At 47.7% G+C, this 17,661-nt stretch overlaps 1 protein-coding gene across 2 annotated transcripts; it reads right to left on the bottom strand.

Moving 5' to 3' along the window:
• Positions 1-4,368: 4,368 nt before the first annotated feature.
• On the bottom strand, positions 4,369-16,852 carry LOC133352402 (uncharacterized). 2 transcript variants are annotated; one of them, XM_061568024.1, is made up of 2 exons: positions 16,581-16,852; positions 4,369-7,790 (listed from the first exon to the last, which is right to left on the bottom strand). In XM_061568024.1, the coding sequence occupies exon 2, from the start codon at positions 7,785-7,787 to the stop codon at positions 6,063-6,065; it is 1,725 nt and encodes a 574-aa protein (XP_061424008.1). In that variant the 5' UTR covers positions 7,788-7,790; positions 16,581-16,852; the 3' UTR covers positions 4,369-6,062. The 2 variants fall into 2 exon arrangements, with proteins under 2 accessions (XP_061424008.1, XP_061424007.1); XM_061568023.1 differs by lacking the exon at positions 16,581-16,852 and adding an exon at positions 8,808-10,389.
• Between the last annotated feature and the right edge of the window lie 809 nt (positions 16,853-17,661).

The raw sequence follows: 17,661 nt of genomic DNA, 5'->3' as shown, positions 1-17,661 counted from the left end.
CCAGACCTCCCCAGAGACCCTGGCTGACAGAGGTGTTCAGGATGGTTGAGAAAAAGCGACAGGCCCACTCTAATCGTCTACAGCATCCCACGTTAGAGAATGAGGAGGCTTACCGCAGCCTTCGCTCGGAGGTTCGGAGAGCAGTGAGGCGCTGCAAGGATGGGTGGTGGTCACAGGTTGCTGAGGAGATGGAGTCTGCCTCAATGGCCCACGATCACAAATCCCTATTTAACTCCATCAAAAAAGTAACCTGCAGCATCACACGTATTACCATCATTAGGGGAAAGAACGGTGATACAATCTCCGACCCCCAGGAACAGGTATGCAGATTTGCTGAGCATTTCTGTGAGGTAATCCCTTAGCCTGGAAAACATCATGGGACAAAGTGGGGATGATCCTGCTGAGGCTGCGGTGCCTCAAATATTGGAGGAGGAAGTCAACCCCTGTGAGTGGCTGGCTGAGGTGCCATCCGTTTAGGAAGTACTGAAGGCGATTCAGAGTCTTAGACTAGAAAAGGCACCGGGCAGAGATGATCTCCCAAGAGAAATGCTGAGGGAGGGTGGCGTTTGTGCGCAGACTGCCCTACATGACATCATAACAACAGTCTGGGCCACTGGACGGGTTCCACAGGACTGGAAGGATGCCCTGGTGGTCCCCCTCTTTAAGAAGGGGGACCACACAGATTGTAACAACTACAGGGGCATTTCACTTCTCAGTGTGCCGGTAAAGGTCCTGGCAAGGTTTATTCAACATCGCCTTGCTAGATACGCTGAGGAGAGGCTTGCAGAGCCCCAATGTGGTTTCAGGAAAGAGCGGTCCTGCACAGATGCCATATTTTCTGTCCGTCCGCTACAGCAGAGGTGTAGGGAATTCCAACAAGACCTACATCTCTGCTTTATTGACCTGGTCAAGGCCTATGATACCATCAGTAGGCCTGTGCTCTGGGTTGTTCTTCGTGCTTTCAGAGTCCCTGACCCTCTGCTCACGCTCATTAAGGACCTTCATGATGGTGAGCAGGCCCGGGTAAAACTACGTGGCCAGGAGTCGGAGCCATTCGCTGTACACCTTGGGGTGCGACAGGGATGTCCTCTGGCTCCCACATCATTTAACATCTATTTTGACCACGTAGATCGTGAGGCCTTCAGTAGCTGTACCGGAGGATTTTCCTTCTGGTACAGATACAATGGGAGGCTGATCGATGCCCGGGTGCAGTCAAGGGATGGCTCCCTATTGGTCAACCACGTTATGTATACCGACGACCTGGTAATTGCGGCTCACTCAGAGGAGGAGTTGGAGGCGTTGCTGCTGAAGCTGGAGTGTGCCACTAAGAGGTGGGGCCTTACTATCAGCCCCACCAAAACCAAGCACCTGCCTGGGTATTTTGTACCATCGGGCACTCCACCGCCACAACTCCCAATCAGTGATAGGGCAGTTGTGGAGAGAGTGGAGAGTTTCCCATAACTGGGCAGTGTGCACATTGTTGTATATGTTGGTTATCAAAATTTGTTATGTTGTATGCGTGCGTGGGTGAAATTATTATGTTGTATATGTGGGTTATGAATATTCAGTGAAAATAATAATAATTAAATGAAATTTGGCCAAATGTGTAATTATCCGGAAATATGTTAATTTATGTAATTATGCACATTTTTATTATGCCAATTCGAGAGGTAATCGTATTAATTATGCGAGTGGGTGTAATTATGATAATGCAAGTCGTTATGATAACCAGACCCCGCCTCGGTGATGAGGGTGGGTTATCGATCGGAATAAGGCAATTAATCGTATGCAGTTATGCAGGTGTGGTGTAAGTATGCAAGATTAACTTAGATTAACTCGGCATCGTTGTCTAGGTTCGTCTCATTCTCGCTTTAACATTCCCAGAGTGTGTATTCGTGGTTATATTTTAGGTCCCCGGTTCACCCCGTTATCGCTTTAACATTTACTGAGTATGTATTAGTGTGTTTATTAAGGTCACCAAGTTCAGATCTCGACGCAGAAGCAGATCTTATGCATAGATTTCAGGAAAGAATCACACAACCACTTCTGTATTGATCAATTTATTACTAATTCAACCTTAACTATGATATAGTATGCGAACTCTCAATCCCGGAACGTCAACACGGCATCAATACAGTATCATCAACGATTGTCTGATTTCACTTTGACAACGGCACATGGATCCCGCATAACGCGATGGTTGTTAGTGAGAGAGAGAGTCGTTAAAATATGCAAATACTATGCTAAGAAAACCTTAACGTTAATGAATGATTATACTCAATATTGTTCACGCAGTACCGCACTCCTTATTGATCATACGCAACCCTTATCACGTTGTTAGCACCTTGGGTCACGGGACAGTTGAATATTCTGTAGAGGATGCGAGTACGTGCGGCGATTATGACTGAAAGATACTTGAAAGATTATACGGCGATAAAAAAAACACAATCAAAAACAGTTATTATTCTTAAAGGCACCAATCTCAACAGATACATCGGCAGGTTATCTGACAACAGAACGGCTCAGAGTAAGGGCCTGCGACGGTGCTCCTTTTCCGAAGATCGTTATCTTATACCAAGTTTACTAATTGGGGACCAGATCACCTGATAAGGATCCGGTGGGCCACCACTCCCCACGTGAGCGTGGCTCGGCGGAAGGAGGTGCCAAGAATCAGTTCGTATTGATGGATCTGTTGGGAATTTATGCGATTAAGAGTACAGCCCACTAAATATTAAAGATAAAAATTACGAATACTTTTATAAACGACGGATGGCCATCACTCGGTCTCGTTGTGATGCCTTCCCAGCCACGGATGGCTTATGGGTTCGAGTGTGTTTGAGTGGTAAGAGTTGTCTTGAATAGTCAGTGTTCGGAGTCGATTCTTTATGTCAAACAGACGCCTGGTGGTCGTGTGGTGAGGGGCGGTGCGCGTCATACGTATCAGTCGCTCCCCTGTCACCGTGGTGAACTGGTTCGGATGCCCGTTGATACGCTGTCGCAGTTCGGAACCCGGTCGGTAGGTGGCGCCCACAACTCGCTCGCAGCGTGCAGTGTTGTCGTCGACCAGGGTGTGCACGGAGCCTCGTCGCCAAACCGCGACCCTCACCACTCCGGCGGCAGCAGAGACCTCCGACTCGGCAGAGGTTGACCCACGCAGGCCGAGTTGAGCTGTCAAGCGGGTCTTGCCCGCCTGCAGAGGAGATGGGGAGCCGCTTGAGTCGAGCCCCGAGAGCCGGCTTTGGTAAGCCGATCGAACTCGGCTGAGTCCCAGACGAGCTGAAGATGAGTCGAGCCGACCCGCTGGTCGCAGCTCGCTCCTGAGCCGACCCTCCCGGTCGGGCTCGCTCCTGAGTCGACCCGCTGGTCGCACTCCTGAGTCGACCCGCTGGTCGCACTCGCTCCTGAGTCGACCCGCTGGTCGCACTCCTGAGTCGACCCGCTGGTCGCACTCGCTCCTGAGTCGACCCGCTGGTCGCACTAGTTTCCAATGCTCAGGATCCTTTCCTTTATGCCGAAAAATCCCCCTGGATCCCGCCCACAAGGCGGGGCTTCTTTCGATTTTTGCTGTGTCAGGATCTGTCCATAGGCAGGTGTGTCCATGTGTGTGTCCGTACGGTATATTCCGTTGTCACACTCCCTCCATAAAACCCACGAGCAAACAATCAGATGTTACAAATTGCCTCGAAGTCGTCTCTCTGTCTGGGTGCAATATTATCTCTTGTCTGGCCTTCTTCATGAACCCAAAACACAGACGTTACAAATCGTCTCATAGGCGTCTTTGTTCGTGTTGCACAACCTGGAGGGAGGGGCAACACTCTCTCCGACCCGGCGCACAAAGAAATGGTTAAGAAGTTTTAAGTTAACATTTGTCCCTTACTATTTCACAGTTATGATTCTGTATGTAACCTAAGGTCTGTCGTTTCCCATCGTGGTGCTTGACTCAAGTGGAGGTGTTTCCCCGAGCGTATACACACTCCTATCCCGCGCTGCGGGGATACAAAGACGGCCGGGATCTCCCTTTCTCTCCGACCCTGGGTTTAACATCGGTTTTTTTTTTATTATGTATTTATATTCGACCTGGTGGTGATTCATCCCGTTATCCTGGCTTTTCATAAGTTTTACTTTTGTCTTTTCATGCATATGCTTATTATCATTAATTTATTTCCGATATCTTAGGTTAAGGGGTAAGTTTCTTGATCCTAGGAATTCGTATTCCTTGGTGTCTGCATGGTTATATAAGCGGAATATAGTTTACGGTGAATAGCGTTAACATTGATGTTATGTACGATATTATGTATTGTGATGTCTTTAACTTAACTTGTTTGTCAGAGCTTTACTGACACGAAGTTGCATTCCATAGCCCCGCAGTCATTGCCCCACCCTATCTCTGCTCGCCGTTGTTGTTGCCGTCCAGCTGACGCCGTTAACTCAAGGCCTCATTAATTTCCGTCACTCCTTGTAGGTGAGGGCGGTTGAACCTTGGAGTCAGTTCTGGTTTTTGTCTGCCTGCTTCTTCTTGTGTCCCCTGACCCCGGGAGTTATTATTCCTACTTTTATGGCCTGTCGAAGCCCGACTCGCTGTTGCTGGGCTGGTGTCGTTCCCGGCTTTTTGCTTACGTTTGCAGTTCGCCGTGCTCTTAATTTCCTTCCCTCTTCAACCTTATATCGACTATTCGCTCCTGTCTGGGTGCGATTCAATTTTGACTTAGGAAGGTTCTGATTGTCATATGCTTCGGGTCGAGTTGTATAGAAAGTATTAAAGTATGGAAATAACATTTCATATTGACTTAATGATGGTGATGGTTCAGTAGGCGTAACTTGTGGCCTGGTTTAATTGGAGTGGGTGTGAATATCAATAACTTTAGCCTACCCTGTTGTTAAATTCCGACTTTAACGTTACTTTAATAGCAATACAGAATAATTGAGCTTTTTGTCTTAACTAGGCGAACGCGAACTTCTGGTGACCCCCGCAGCCTTGTTGTTCAGCTGGGTCTGCCTCCTTGAGAGATATACACCACTCTTATTCTCCTCTCACTGTGGCCATCCAACCTTCTGCTCTGGGAGTGTTATTCTTAATTTCAGGTCAAAGGCCCCCTCACGTTCAGACGTGCAGGGTTGTTTAAATCAGCTCCCTCCCCTGTGCACGTGTTCCAACTAGCTCGGAATCCCTAAACACACAATCAGTGATGATTCCTGGCTTTCTGTGGTTGTGATTTAGACAAAGGCGCCTCTGCTTTCTTCCATTGCCTTTGAGTCGACACTGCCCTATTATTTGCCCATGTGCTGAGGTCATAGAATTCGTTTTGACTTCAGTAATATTAACATTCAGTATTGGATTAGCAAATGGGCAATGGTTCATTGATGTAGCTCGCAGCCTGGTCTCCAATTTGAGCGAGCGCGAGGATCGATAATTTAGCCTACTCTGTTGTTGAATTTCGAATTTTGACGTTACTTTAAAACCATGCAGGATGGTTGGGCTTTTTGCCTTAACTATGTCTGGCTGACACTCCCACTGTCTCTGCCGCCTGCACGGGTGACATGTGCCCGTTCATCAGGCCTTATCTTTCCTTGAAGCAAGGTTGCAAATTCTGCCATCCTAGCCCTCCTCCAGTTCATTACTTAACAACACCTGGTGTTTTGCAGTTTGCTGCGCTTTGGTGTGTTTCATTCATTAAAAAACAAGTAAAAAGATAATATATAAAAATATCATCAAATATTATTAATCTCAATTTTGGAAGAAGGGTTAGTATACAACATTCCGCCCTTTTAAAAATGACCAGTGGTCAAATGGCCACGGGTTATTTTTAAAAAAAATGTATACCCTTCTTCCATCATGAACCATCGATTGTCCTCAAGTTTTGCTGCTATTCCTTACAACGCGCGCGTACGTGTCACAACTTAACATGGTTATATGTGACAAGAGAGAGGAAAAAAGAAAAAGAGAAAAAAAAATTCTAAAGGAAGGTAAAACGATAAGGGAGGGAAAAATGATTCTATTGACTACGTGTTATAGGAGATATCGTTAAAAAGATAGTTTCTACGGTTATTCTTGGGTGGCATCATCAGGCCTTGGCTCTATCCCTGTTCCTGGGCTTGAATGGTAGGTGGCTTGTGCCTGCGATTAGTCTTTTAAGTTCGGCATTCATTTTGGCCACATGGTATGTTAAGGTTAGAATAGCCAGGACTAGTATGATCATCCCTGTTGCCCCTGTGATTCCCATCCCCATCTGTTGATTTCGCTGATATCCAGCCTCTTCGGTCGCCCAAGTAAGATCTGTTATGTTAATCTCTGATTCGCTGAGGGATAATTTCACCATATGGAATTCTTTACTGTTCAACAAGTTGGACAGAGTGCTGCTTATCTCAAACTTGTGGCCTCGGAATGTGTCTACTATTTCTACCTCCGCTTGGTGTAGGCTTTTGTCTAGGTTATATAATACCTTGTCCCCTATGCGTACGAATGTTCCTCTTGGTATTGTGACCAGTGCGACGTGGCTTGGAATCGGAACTTCCATGGTTATGGAGTGTTGATCGGTGGAAACAATTGCCGTGTCTAGAGGGGTGCTAATCAACCACTGGGCATTAGCTATCATGGCCACTGTTCCGGTTCTTTCTTTGGGTTTACTTAGCTTAAACTTGCAAGTTTCCTTGGAGCTTAGGTTTGACAGACCACACATTATTTCTGCTGTATTGGTCAGAAATGGTTCCCCTGGGCAGAGCCAATGAACCTCTTTCATTATTTGACACAGGTTTAGGTCAGGCACCAGGTACTTAAGGGGGCCTTCTTCCTGGTAGGCCACCACTAAGGGAGTTTCCATCTTGGAGTAAATGTCGTTATTCCATGTACCCACGTTCAATACTGTCCGCAATCGAAATACATTTCCGGGTTTGACCAGGGGTAAATTTAGCAAAAATGCCAGCTGTCTAGTTTGGGGGTCCACATGTATGGGTGTGGCTGTACCCATGTTGAAGGCAATTTGTACTTGAGTTGGACTGATTGTTTCCGGGGATGCTGCTTGTAGCATATCTTTTATCAGTGTAGGAGTTACCAGATATGACGGAATTTGTCCTTGTATAAGATCACTGATGCTGCCGCTGATGCTACGCAACAAGTCTTGGATCACCCACTGAATTGGCTCTCGAATACTCTCTTCTTCGTATAGACCTCGGATTGCAGAACTCAATTCTTGGAATGTTAAGTTAATCATGATAGAATGTAGGTTTACGAGAACCACGGTGTCTCGGAGGGTGGATCCCATTTCGACCAGATTCTTTTGTTGGTGTTGTATTTGCTGATAGATCTGATGCATATCGAGCTGTAAATTCTCGATACCTTGCGTGAGGTGTCCAATCTTTACGGCGTTGGATATGGATACTCCTAGTGTGATTAAGGAGCTAAAACCGGATAGTATTCCAAAGACCCCTCCCAGGCCGATAGACCTCTTGGAACGTGTTAGGTTGACAGTGGTGGGGGGAAGTATCATGGTTCTTTGTAATTGCTTCAGGATCGTTCCGATATTCTGTTCACTATATCTTAGGAAGTCATAATACCATATTCGGGTTGCTTTGGTGGCTTGGGGTGGTAACTTCCCGAAGTGCTTCTTTACCACCAAGGCAGGTTCCAAGGAGACATAGACTTGTTGGGTTACTATTTTCGTTTCGGTTACTAGGAAGCTGGAGGAGTCTCTCAGCATCACCCCGGATTCTGGTCCTGGCTTGATCAGCTCTTGGCTCCCTTCTAGCTTGGCAAGGTACGTTAGCAGGAGCGTGAGCAGGAGGGCTGCCATTCCCTGGAAAACATGTTACATATTATTGTAGTGTGATAAGCCCATTAGTTTAGTCCCCCCCCCCCTTTTTCCACCTTTATTCCTCATCTTGCTCCACCAGCACAGGGTACGGTTTGATTTGGTTGATGTGCACCAACTTGTATTGCTGCTCTCTTCCTGTCTTTGTGATTTTTAGCTGATATACGACTGGGGACATTTTGTCAACAACCTCGTGTGGTCCTGTCCAGGAAGGCAGGAATTTCCTGCACTTCTGTTTTCTTTTCTCGTAATTGAGGTACCACACCTGGTCTCCTAGCTGGTATTCTGCGTGGCTGGCTTTTTGGTCATAGTATGCTTTGCTCCCCTGAGCCTCTACTTGCAACTGGTCCCTGACCATAGCGAATGTGCTCTGTAGGTGACTATTGAGTCCCGTCAGGTATTCAGTTGGCGTCATTGCCGTCGGGGTCTCGTCCTCCGCTGGGACATATAACAGGTGTACTGGGAGGGTCATTAGCCTCCCTGTCATGATCTCGAAGGGTGTCCTGCCTGTAGCTCGGTTGGGTGTGGCTCGCATGGCCATCAAGACTAGGGGTAGTTTCGTATCCCAGTCGCGGCCCGTGGTAGACACATATTTCTTTAGGAGGCTCACGATGGTCCTGTTGGCTCTTTCCACCTGTCCTGAGGATTGTGGATGGTATGCGACATGTAATTGTCTTTTTACTCCCAACATCTTCCACACTTCTGTGATGACCTCGGCTGTGAAGTGGCTTCCTTTGTCTGAATCGATCGTTGACGGTAGGCCCCATCTACTGAATATTTGGTTGATCAGTAGGATAGCGGTCGTTTCCGCGGTGTTGTTGGGTGCTGGTAAACACTCTGTCCATTTAGAGAATGCACAGGTCACAGTTAGCATGTACTTGTTCCCTTTGGTTGATCGGTTGACAGGTCCTATCCAGTCGATTTGTAGGTTGGACCAAGGATAATCTGTTCCCCTCCTCTGTAGGGGTGCCCTATGCTGTGGGGTCGTTGGCTGGTACTTACAACACACGAGACAGTTGGACACATGTTTGTGTATGTCTTCCCCCATTTTTGGCCAGTAGGCCACCTGTCGCAGCATCTGTCCCGTATTCACCTCGCATCGGTGGCCGCTGCACGGTTCATTGTGGGCGTGTTGTAACATTATTTCTCGATATTGAGAGGGGACTACCCATCTAGGTCGACCGTCTTTTTCGTTTGTGTATACCAGTAGCCCTTTTCGCATTGAGAACCTTTTGATTTGGCTATGCATGATCTCGAGCTCTTTGTTGTCATTCAAGTTGTCAGTAGTGATTGGTTTTCCTGCTGGATCTTGGATATGATCGGCGAGTGTCTTTAGTGTTTCGTCTTCTTGTTGCATTCTGATCAGGTCTTCGGAAGGCTGGGCACTGTTCAATTGGGCTCTGGTTCCAGCTTCTGCCGGGTTCTTCCCACTTCTTGTGACCAGTCTTATCACGGCGATGTCTTGGTTCGTCGACTCTTGTTGTCCGTCTCTGTCGGTTTGGTCTTCTAGCTTCCACGGGGTGCCTTCCAGGCTTCCCACTTTTGCTATGGCATCGGCTTGGTCGTTCCCAGTTTTCTCTTGACCAGGTATCTTGGAGTGCCCTTTGAGTTTCTTCCAAAATATCTTCATATCCTTGTTCTGAACCATCTTATCTATGGCCTCGAATAGTTCTCGATGGCGAATTGGTTTATTCCTATGGTTCTTCATCTCGTTTTTTTTCCATATGGGTAGGTGGTGCAGGAAGCTGTGCTGTACGTAGTTGGAATCAGTGCACACCACCATGGTCCGTATTTGGTTATCGGATGCCATTTGGACAGCGATGTGTACCCCGACCAACTCTGCATACTGGTTTGACTTTGGTCCCAGCTGAAATCCCTCTTGAATCCCTGTGAGTGGGCCAGTTTCCCAAATGACTCCTGACCCAGCGTGAAGCTTGTTCTCCTTCATCTTGGAGCATCCATCGATGTATACCACTGGTAGGTCGGCACATGTCTCCTTCCTGAAGGGCAGGTACCTGTTGTCCTCCGGAGGTATCTTTTCGTCCTCTGCTTCTATGCTGTCAAAGGTACAATCATGTAAATCGGCAAGACCTTGGGCCATTGGACTTTTCTTGTTTTTTGCGTATTTCACTGTGATTGGTAGGCCTTGGAGTGTCAGTGCCCAGCTGGCTATTCGGCTGCTGGTTACGCGGCCCTCTCGAATCTTCTTACTGTTGAGGTATGCCAAGGATTCATGATTCGTTTCCAGGATGATCTTCTCTCCGTTCAACAAGTTCCGAAAATGTTGTATGGCCCAGATGTTTCCAAATATCGCCTTCTCACACTCGGAGAACTTCATCTCCACTCCCCGGAGGGCTTTGCTGGCATAGGCAATAACTCGTTTCTCTGCTTCCTGTCTCTGGTACAGTACCGAGCTGATACTATGATCTGAGTATGCGGTCTCCAGGTAGTATTCTTTCCCTTTCTCTGGGTATGCTAGGCAGGATGCCTCTGTGATCTGTCGTTTTAATTCTTTTTCTGCGGCTTCCTGTTCCTGTCCCCACTCCCATGGTTCGTCTTTTTGCAGTAGTCTGACTAAGGGTCGAACGATTCCTGCGTAGTCGTCCACGAACTGTCGAAGGTAGTTGCAAATCCCTAAGAAGCTCCGAAGGGTCGTGACTGTGGTGGGCGATTTGAGTGCGAGGAGGGCTTCAAGTCTTTTGGTTTGGGGTAACATTCCCTCAGTGCCGACCTGGAGCCCGAGGTAGTCCACCCTTTTGCGTGCCCACTGTCCTTTTTGTATTGAAATCTTTGCGCCTGCTTCCTTTAACTGCTCGAGGGTATGCTGGAGGCTCTCGAGGTGTTCTTCCCATGAGGAGTCCTTGACCAGTATATCGTCGACATAGACGATGGTACCTCGCTCTTTTGCGTCGTCCATTGCCTTGTGTAGGAATATGTTAAAGTCCGCAGGTGAATTTGAGTATCCAAATGGACATCGGTTCCAAGTATACTGTATTCCATTGAATGTAAATGCCAACTTGTATTGATCCGCTTCTTTCACGGGCATGGTCCAGAAGCCATTTGATAGATCCATGGTGGTGAGAATTTTTGCGCCTTTTATTTGGTTGAGATTCTGGTCGATTTCTGCCATTGGCCATCGAGATAGGGGAACCGTTTTGTTGAGTTGCCTATAGTCGATGGTGAGTCGCCACTTGCCTGTGGGTTTCAATACAGGCCAAATCGGTGAGTTGTAGGTTGAGTTGCATTCTCGAATTATATTCTTCTTGAGTAGGTTCTCCAAGGTTTCTTGGATTGATTCGTAGGCAGCCAGTGGAATCTTGTATTGTTTCACATATACCGCTGGCGCTCCTTCCAGTGTGGGAATAGATACCACGTGTAGGCCGGTTTTGCCGCAATCATAGGGGTCTTCTGAGAACAGGAAGTGGTATTTGTGGAGCAGTTGACGAAGCTCATTTCGTTGAGTGTCGTTCTCGAGGGCGTCTGCTGCTTCAATTTGTTGTTCGATTTGTTCTTCTATTATGGAGACTCCTTGTCCTGGGTCTGGGTCCAAGGCCTTCGTGGTTTCGGGCGGCTCGGTTGAAAGTTCCTTTTGCGTTACTATCGGTTGAGTTGCCTTGGCTTCATCCGAGGGTAATACGCTCTTGCCCTTGTGTTCTCCTTCATCAGTTTGCAGTTCGTCGGTTTGGCCTCCAGGGGGCGGTATATACTCCATGAGGGGACGGTCATTTGGTGATACTGACTCTAAGTCGGCTTCCTTTCGGTCTTCTCTCAGTCTGTTAGTCATTAGCTGAGTGATTCGAATTCCTGCTGGGAGCTCGTCTTCGTTCCTGATTGTCGTTGATAGGTCGTCGAGCTCTTGTGTTATCACTTGGATTCCCGTGGAGTCTCTCATAACGTCTTCATCTTCTGAGTCCCTTTGTTGCTCCGGCATTGACTGTGCCCAAATTTGTCGGGATTCAAGGTTCATAATGGGTTTCAGGCGATTCAGTAGTTCTATCCCAATGATCAGCTCTTTTCCGGGGTTCCGTACGACATATAGGGGATGGTTCATGTTGATTTTGTTGAACGTCAACTTCGTCATAACTTTGCCCAATGGTCGCATGTGGGTCCCTTCACATCCTGAGTAGGTAAGTTTACTTGGCATCATTTGTAGTGTTTCATTCTTCCTCTGGAGGGCAGTCTGGAGTTCGTCAAATAATTCTCTGGATATCATGGATATTTCTGCTCCAGTATCACAAAGGCCCTGGCTGGTCAGGGTGTCTTGCAGTATTACTTCCACGTGGACTCGTCCGACTGGTCCTACGGGAATCAATTCCCCCAGATGGTACCCTTTTCCCTCTGGTACCACTTCGGTGATTGCTTCGAGGCTTCTTGTCTTCCCTACGTTCACTTGGGCTACCTTTGCGCTGGGTGTGTCCTCCTCCTGTGTGGGTATAGTTGGTATTCTTCCCTTCGCTACTTGCATGGGAGTCTTCATACTCCCTAGGAGCTCTTTTTCCATCCTAATGTGGTGAGCATATCGATTCCTGTTAGCTAACGGTGGTCTATGCTCTATTGCTAGTGGAGGCGGCAGTGGGGGACGATATGGTAACTGGTTTGGTGGGCGTCGGCCTCCGCGGGGTAGGTATGGCCCGTCACTCGCTCTTCCTCCTCCATAATTCCAGCCTCCGCCCTCTTCTGCATTCCATGGTGGTGGCGGCTGTGGGTGCCAGGTTCCTCTGGCCTCGTTCCTCCCCCCACGTGGAACGTTATTCAGCGTGTTGTGGACGGGTGTTGATTCTATTGGGTTAGGCGCCCTCTCCTGGGGGAATTCATGTCCACCCCGTGTGGCGCTAATATTATTCCTTGGAGATTCGCTTCCCTCCAGATCGAGGCATTCTTTATCTCTGGTGACGATGTGGGTTTTGGCTATGCCAGTGGTTTTCCGTCCGTTCACCCAGGCCGTGTGGGCCTTGCTTTCAATCTGGCGTAGGGAGGCAGTCTCGGGGTCCAACATCATTCCTACTATTCTCACTATTTCAGGTCTCAATGATTGGAAGAACATCACTTTTAAGACTGTCTTATCTCCCTGGGCATTGTCCACGTCCCCTGCATAATATGCTTTCTTAAGGCGTAGGAGATAATCTCGTGGGTCTTCGTCTACACGCTGGGTCATCAACTTTGCCGCGTTCAATCCTTCGGATAGTGTGGAGTATTCCCCAAATCTCTTAACTACTGCTCGGCTCAATTGTTTAAAGTCACTCTTCACCCTATTTGGCAGGGAGGCTACCCATGGTCTGGCGGGTTCATGTAGGCTCCTTGATAATAAACATGCCTTTTCTGCTGATTTACCCAGACCCCGGATCTTAGCCTCCTGTTCTACTGTAGCTATGTGAGTGTGTATATCCCTGTTCTTGTTATGTGGATCGAAATAGGGAATTCTCACGAGTGCTTTGTCCATTAGTTTTAGTGTCTTACTGTTAAAAGTGGGTTGTTCGTCATCAGTGGTGTCGGTTCCTGAGGAGTGCTCCCTTGAGCTACCCTTGTCTCCACTATCACTGTTGTCATGTGTCCCATGTCTGTGTCGTGATCTCCCTCTGTCCGAGGATTCGTATCTGTCCCGTTGCTTGTGTCTCTTGTTTTCCTTATGTGGGTCTTGTGATTCGTGCTTGTGGGTTGGTGTGCGTGATCTCCTTGAGCGGTGTCTATGTGGTGAGTGTTTTTGTCCTTGACCTTCATGCTGCCTACTACGTGTGTGGTGCCTGCTAGGTGAGGTGTTGTATTTATGTTTGTCTCGTGCTTCATGGTTATCGGGATTCCTGTCTCTGTCATCTGTGGTGCGGGTGGTTTTGCGTGGGTGATTTTTACATGTCATGCGTCCCTCTGGTGAGCTCTCTCTGTTACCCATGTCGTGTTGGTCATCGTCAGAGGAGTCAGTGTCAGATGAGCCGTCACCATCACGGTGGCTCTGCTTAACATAACTTTGGTAGTGCCTTTTGCACCTGTTACGTGGGTCAACTTGGCTCGGTGATTTCTGCTTATCCCATGGCTCATGCTTGTGTGATGTGCGTCTCTCTGGTGAGCTCCTGTTACCCGTGTCGTGTTGGTCGTGTTTGTGCGAGGTGCGTTTCTCTGGTGAGCTCCTGTTACCCGTGTCGTGTTGGTCGTGTTTGTGCGAGGTGCGTTTCTCTGGTGAGCTGTCTTTGTCATCTGCATCATGTCGGCCATACTTGCGTAGCGTGCGTCTGCCTGGTGTGCTGTTTATGTCATGTTTCCCGTCTTGCACCAGCTCCGCCCTTTTCCGCTCTATCATTACAGTGTATCCTGATGACTTAGGGTTAATTATTTGTCTCTCTATAACGTTGGGGTGGTCGGCCTCATGTTTTCCCGTTTGTATTATTATTTCCTCTTCTCTCTCCTCGATTTGCGAGGGTGTTACTTTATCAAAATTGCTTTGCATAGTAGCCATACTCATTGTGAGACCTGGCCCTGGGCTACGTCCACGTGGCTCGGAGTGTGGTAAATTGTTACTCCCGTATGTGTTCTGTGTATCAACGTCTGGGTGTTTCACTGGTGCATTTAGTGCGGATTCTTTCTCTCTCACGAGGGCGTGCAGACGCTCTACCTGCACCATTAAGGACAGTTTCTCTTGTCTCTCCCTTTCAAATTTTTCCTCATTCCATAATCTTTCTCTGTCTGTCTGTGCGAGGAGATACGAGTCTACCCTCGCTATTTCTGCAATTTTTACGTCACGTTTGGCTTTGCCACATTTCATCACGTCCTTAAGTAGTTTCCTTCTATGGGCCTTAACATCTTCTGTATGGCTCCCCTCCCATATATCTCTCTGCTCCGTCTGCTGGCTAGCAGTCCGTCCAGTACGTTTTAACACAAATTCCCGATATTGTTTTTCCATAGATTCCATCTCCTCCTCAGAGGTCCACTCTGTATCAGTGTTATGCGTTGGTGTGTCAAACTCAGAATGTTGTGGATCCTGTGCCATCTCTATTATGTAGTGTGGTTAATAGACTTAAGAGTGTATCTTAATTCTAACATCTCATGTGCGTCGTGAGTTACTCTAGAATTCCCCTTCAGAGCACATATAAACAATTGTATCACAGGATGTGTCAGTTCAACTCGAGCAAATAATCTCAGCCCAGCTGTCTTTGTTATACTCTGCTACTCTGGTATTTCCTTTCAGAGCGCGTTTTGTTTGTATACCCCCGTTTACAATCACAAGGCAACGTTAGTTCACAACACTTTGATTAACACAACAGTGATTCGTTCCTGAATTCATGCATAAACTGTCTGCGAGAGATCCCGGACGACGCCACCCATTATGTTGTATATGTTGGTTATCAAAATTTGTTATGTTGTATGCGTGCGTGGGTGAAATTATTATGTTGTATATGTGGGTTATGAATATTCAGTGAAAATAATAATAATTAAATGAAATTTGGCCAAATGTGTAATTATCCGGAAATATGTTAATTTATGTAATTATGCACATTTTAATTATGCCAATTCGAGAGGTAATCGTATTAATTATGCGAGTGGGTGTAATTATGATAATGCAAGTCGTTATGATAACCAGACCCCGCCTCGGTGATGAGGGTGGGTTATCGATCGGAATAAGGCAATTAATCGTATGCAGTTATGCAGGTGTGGTGTAAGTATGCAAGATTAACTTAGATTAACTCGGCATCGTTGTCTAGGTTCGTCTCATTCTCGCTTTAACATTCCCAGAGTGTGTATTCGTGGTTATATTTTAGGTCCCCGGTTCACCCCGTTATCGCTTTAACATTTACTGAGTATGTATTAGTGTGTTTATTAAGGTCACCAAGTTCAGATCTCGACGCAGAAGCAGATCTTATGCATAGATTTCAGGAAAGAATCACACAACCACTTCTGTATTGATCAATTTATTACTAATTCAACCTTAACTATGATATAGTATGCGAACTCTCAATCCCGGAACGTCAACACGGCATCAATACAGTATCATCAACGATTGTCTGATTTCACTTTGACAACGGCACATGGATCCCGCATAACGCGATGGTTGTTAGTGAGAGAGAGAGTCGTTAAAATATGCAAATACTATGCTAAGAAAACCTTAACGTTAATGAATGATTATACTCAATATTGTTCACGCAGTACCGCACTCCTTATTGATCATACGCAACCCTTATCACGTTGTTAGCACCTTGGGTCACGGGACAGTTGAATATTCTGTAGAGGATGCGAGTACGTGCGGCGATTATGACTGAAAGATACTTGAAAGATTATACGGCGATAAAAAAAACACAATCAAAAACAGTTATTATTCTTAAAGGCACCAATCTCAACAGATACATCGGCAGGTTATCTGACAACAGAACGGCTCAGAGTAAGGGCCTGCGACGGTGCTCCTTTTCCGAAGATCGTTATCTTATACCAAGTTTACTAATTGGGGACCAGATCACCTGATAAGGATCCGGTGGGCCACCACTCCCCACGTGCGCGTGGCTCGGCGGAAGGAGGTGCCAAGAATCAGTTCGTATTGATGGATCTGTTGGGAATTTATGCGATTAAGAGTACAGCCCACTAAATATTAAAGATAAAAATTACGAATACTTTTATAAACGACGGATGGCCATCACTCGGTCTCGTTGTGATGCCTTCCCAGCCACGGATGGCTTATGGGTTCGAGTGTGTTTGAGTGGTAAGAGTTGTCTTGAATAGTCAGTGTTCGGAGTCGATTCTTTATGTCAAACAGACGCCTGGTGGTCGTGTGGTGAGGGGCGGTGCGCGTCATACGTATCAGTCGCTCCCCTGTCACCGTGGTGAACTGGTTCGGATGCCCGTTGATACGCTGTCGCAGTTCGGAACCCGGTCGGTAGGTGGCGCCCACAACTCGCTCGCAGCGTGCAGTGTTGTCGTCGACCAGGGTGTGCACGGAGCCTCGTCGCCAAACCGCGACCCTCACCACTCCGGCGGCAGCAGAGACCTCCGACTCGGCAGAGGTTGACCCACGCAGGCCGAGTTGAGCTGTCAAGCGGGTCTTGCCCGCCTGCAGAGGAGATGGGGAGCCGCTTGAGTCGAGGCCCGAGAGCCGGCTTTGGTAAGCCGATCGAACTCGGCTGAGTCCCAGACGAGCTGAAGATGAGTCGAGCCGACCCGCTGGTCGCAGCTCGCTCCTGAGCCGACCCTCCCGGTCGGGCTCGCTCCTGAGTCGACCCGCTGGTCGCACTCCTGAGTCGACCCGCTGGTCGCACTCGCTCCTGAGTCGACCCGCTGGTCGCACTCCTGAGTCGACCCGCTGGTCGCACTCGCTCCTGAGTCGACCCGCTGGTCGCACTAGTTTCCAATGCTCAGGATCCTTTCCTTTATGCCGAAAAATCCCCCTGGATCCCGCCCACAAGGCGGGGCTTCTTTCGATTTTTGCTGTGTCAGGATCTGTCCGTAGGCAGGTGTGTCCATGTGTGTGTCCGTACGGTATATTCCGTTGTCACACTCCCTCCATAAAACCCACGAGCAAACAATCAGATGTTACAAATTGCCTCGAAGTCGTCTCTCTGTCTGGGTGCAATATTATCTCTTGTCTGGCCTTCTTCATGAACCCAAAACACAGACGTTACAAATCGTCTCATAGGCGTCTTTGTTCGTGTTGCACAACCTGGAGGGAGGGGCAACACTCTCTCCGACCCGGCGCACAAAGAAATGGTTAAGAAGTTTTAAGTTAACATTTGTCCCTTACTATTTCACAGTTATGATTCTGTATGTAACCTAAGGTCTGGCGTTTCCCATCGTGGTGCTTGACTCAAGTGGAGGTGTTTCCCCGAGCGTATACACACTCCTATCCCGCGCTGCGGGGATACAAAGACGGCCGGGATCTCCC

This window comes from Lethenteron reissneri, chromosome 40, assembly GCF_015708825.2.
Source record: "Lethenteron reissneri isolate LAM-NWPU_2019-01 chromosome 40, ASM1570882v1, whole genome shotgun sequence".
NCBI lineage: Eukaryota > Metazoa > Chordata > Hyperoartia > Petromyzontiformes > Petromyzontidae > Lethenteron > Lethenteron reissneri.
Note: the sequence above shows the minus strand (reverse complement) of the source record. Positions and strands in the feature narration are given on the sequence as shown.

Excerpts from the sequence above, each read along its gene's own strand:
- LOC133352402 (XM_061568023.1), bottom strand. The coding sequence starts at position 8,831 with ATGTGTCCAACTGTCTCGTGTGTT. Across the intron at positions 7,791-8,807 it reads GTCCAACTGTCTCGTGTGTT|GGAATGGCAGCCCTCCTGCT; the intron begins GTAAGTACCAGC and ends CATGTTTTCCAG.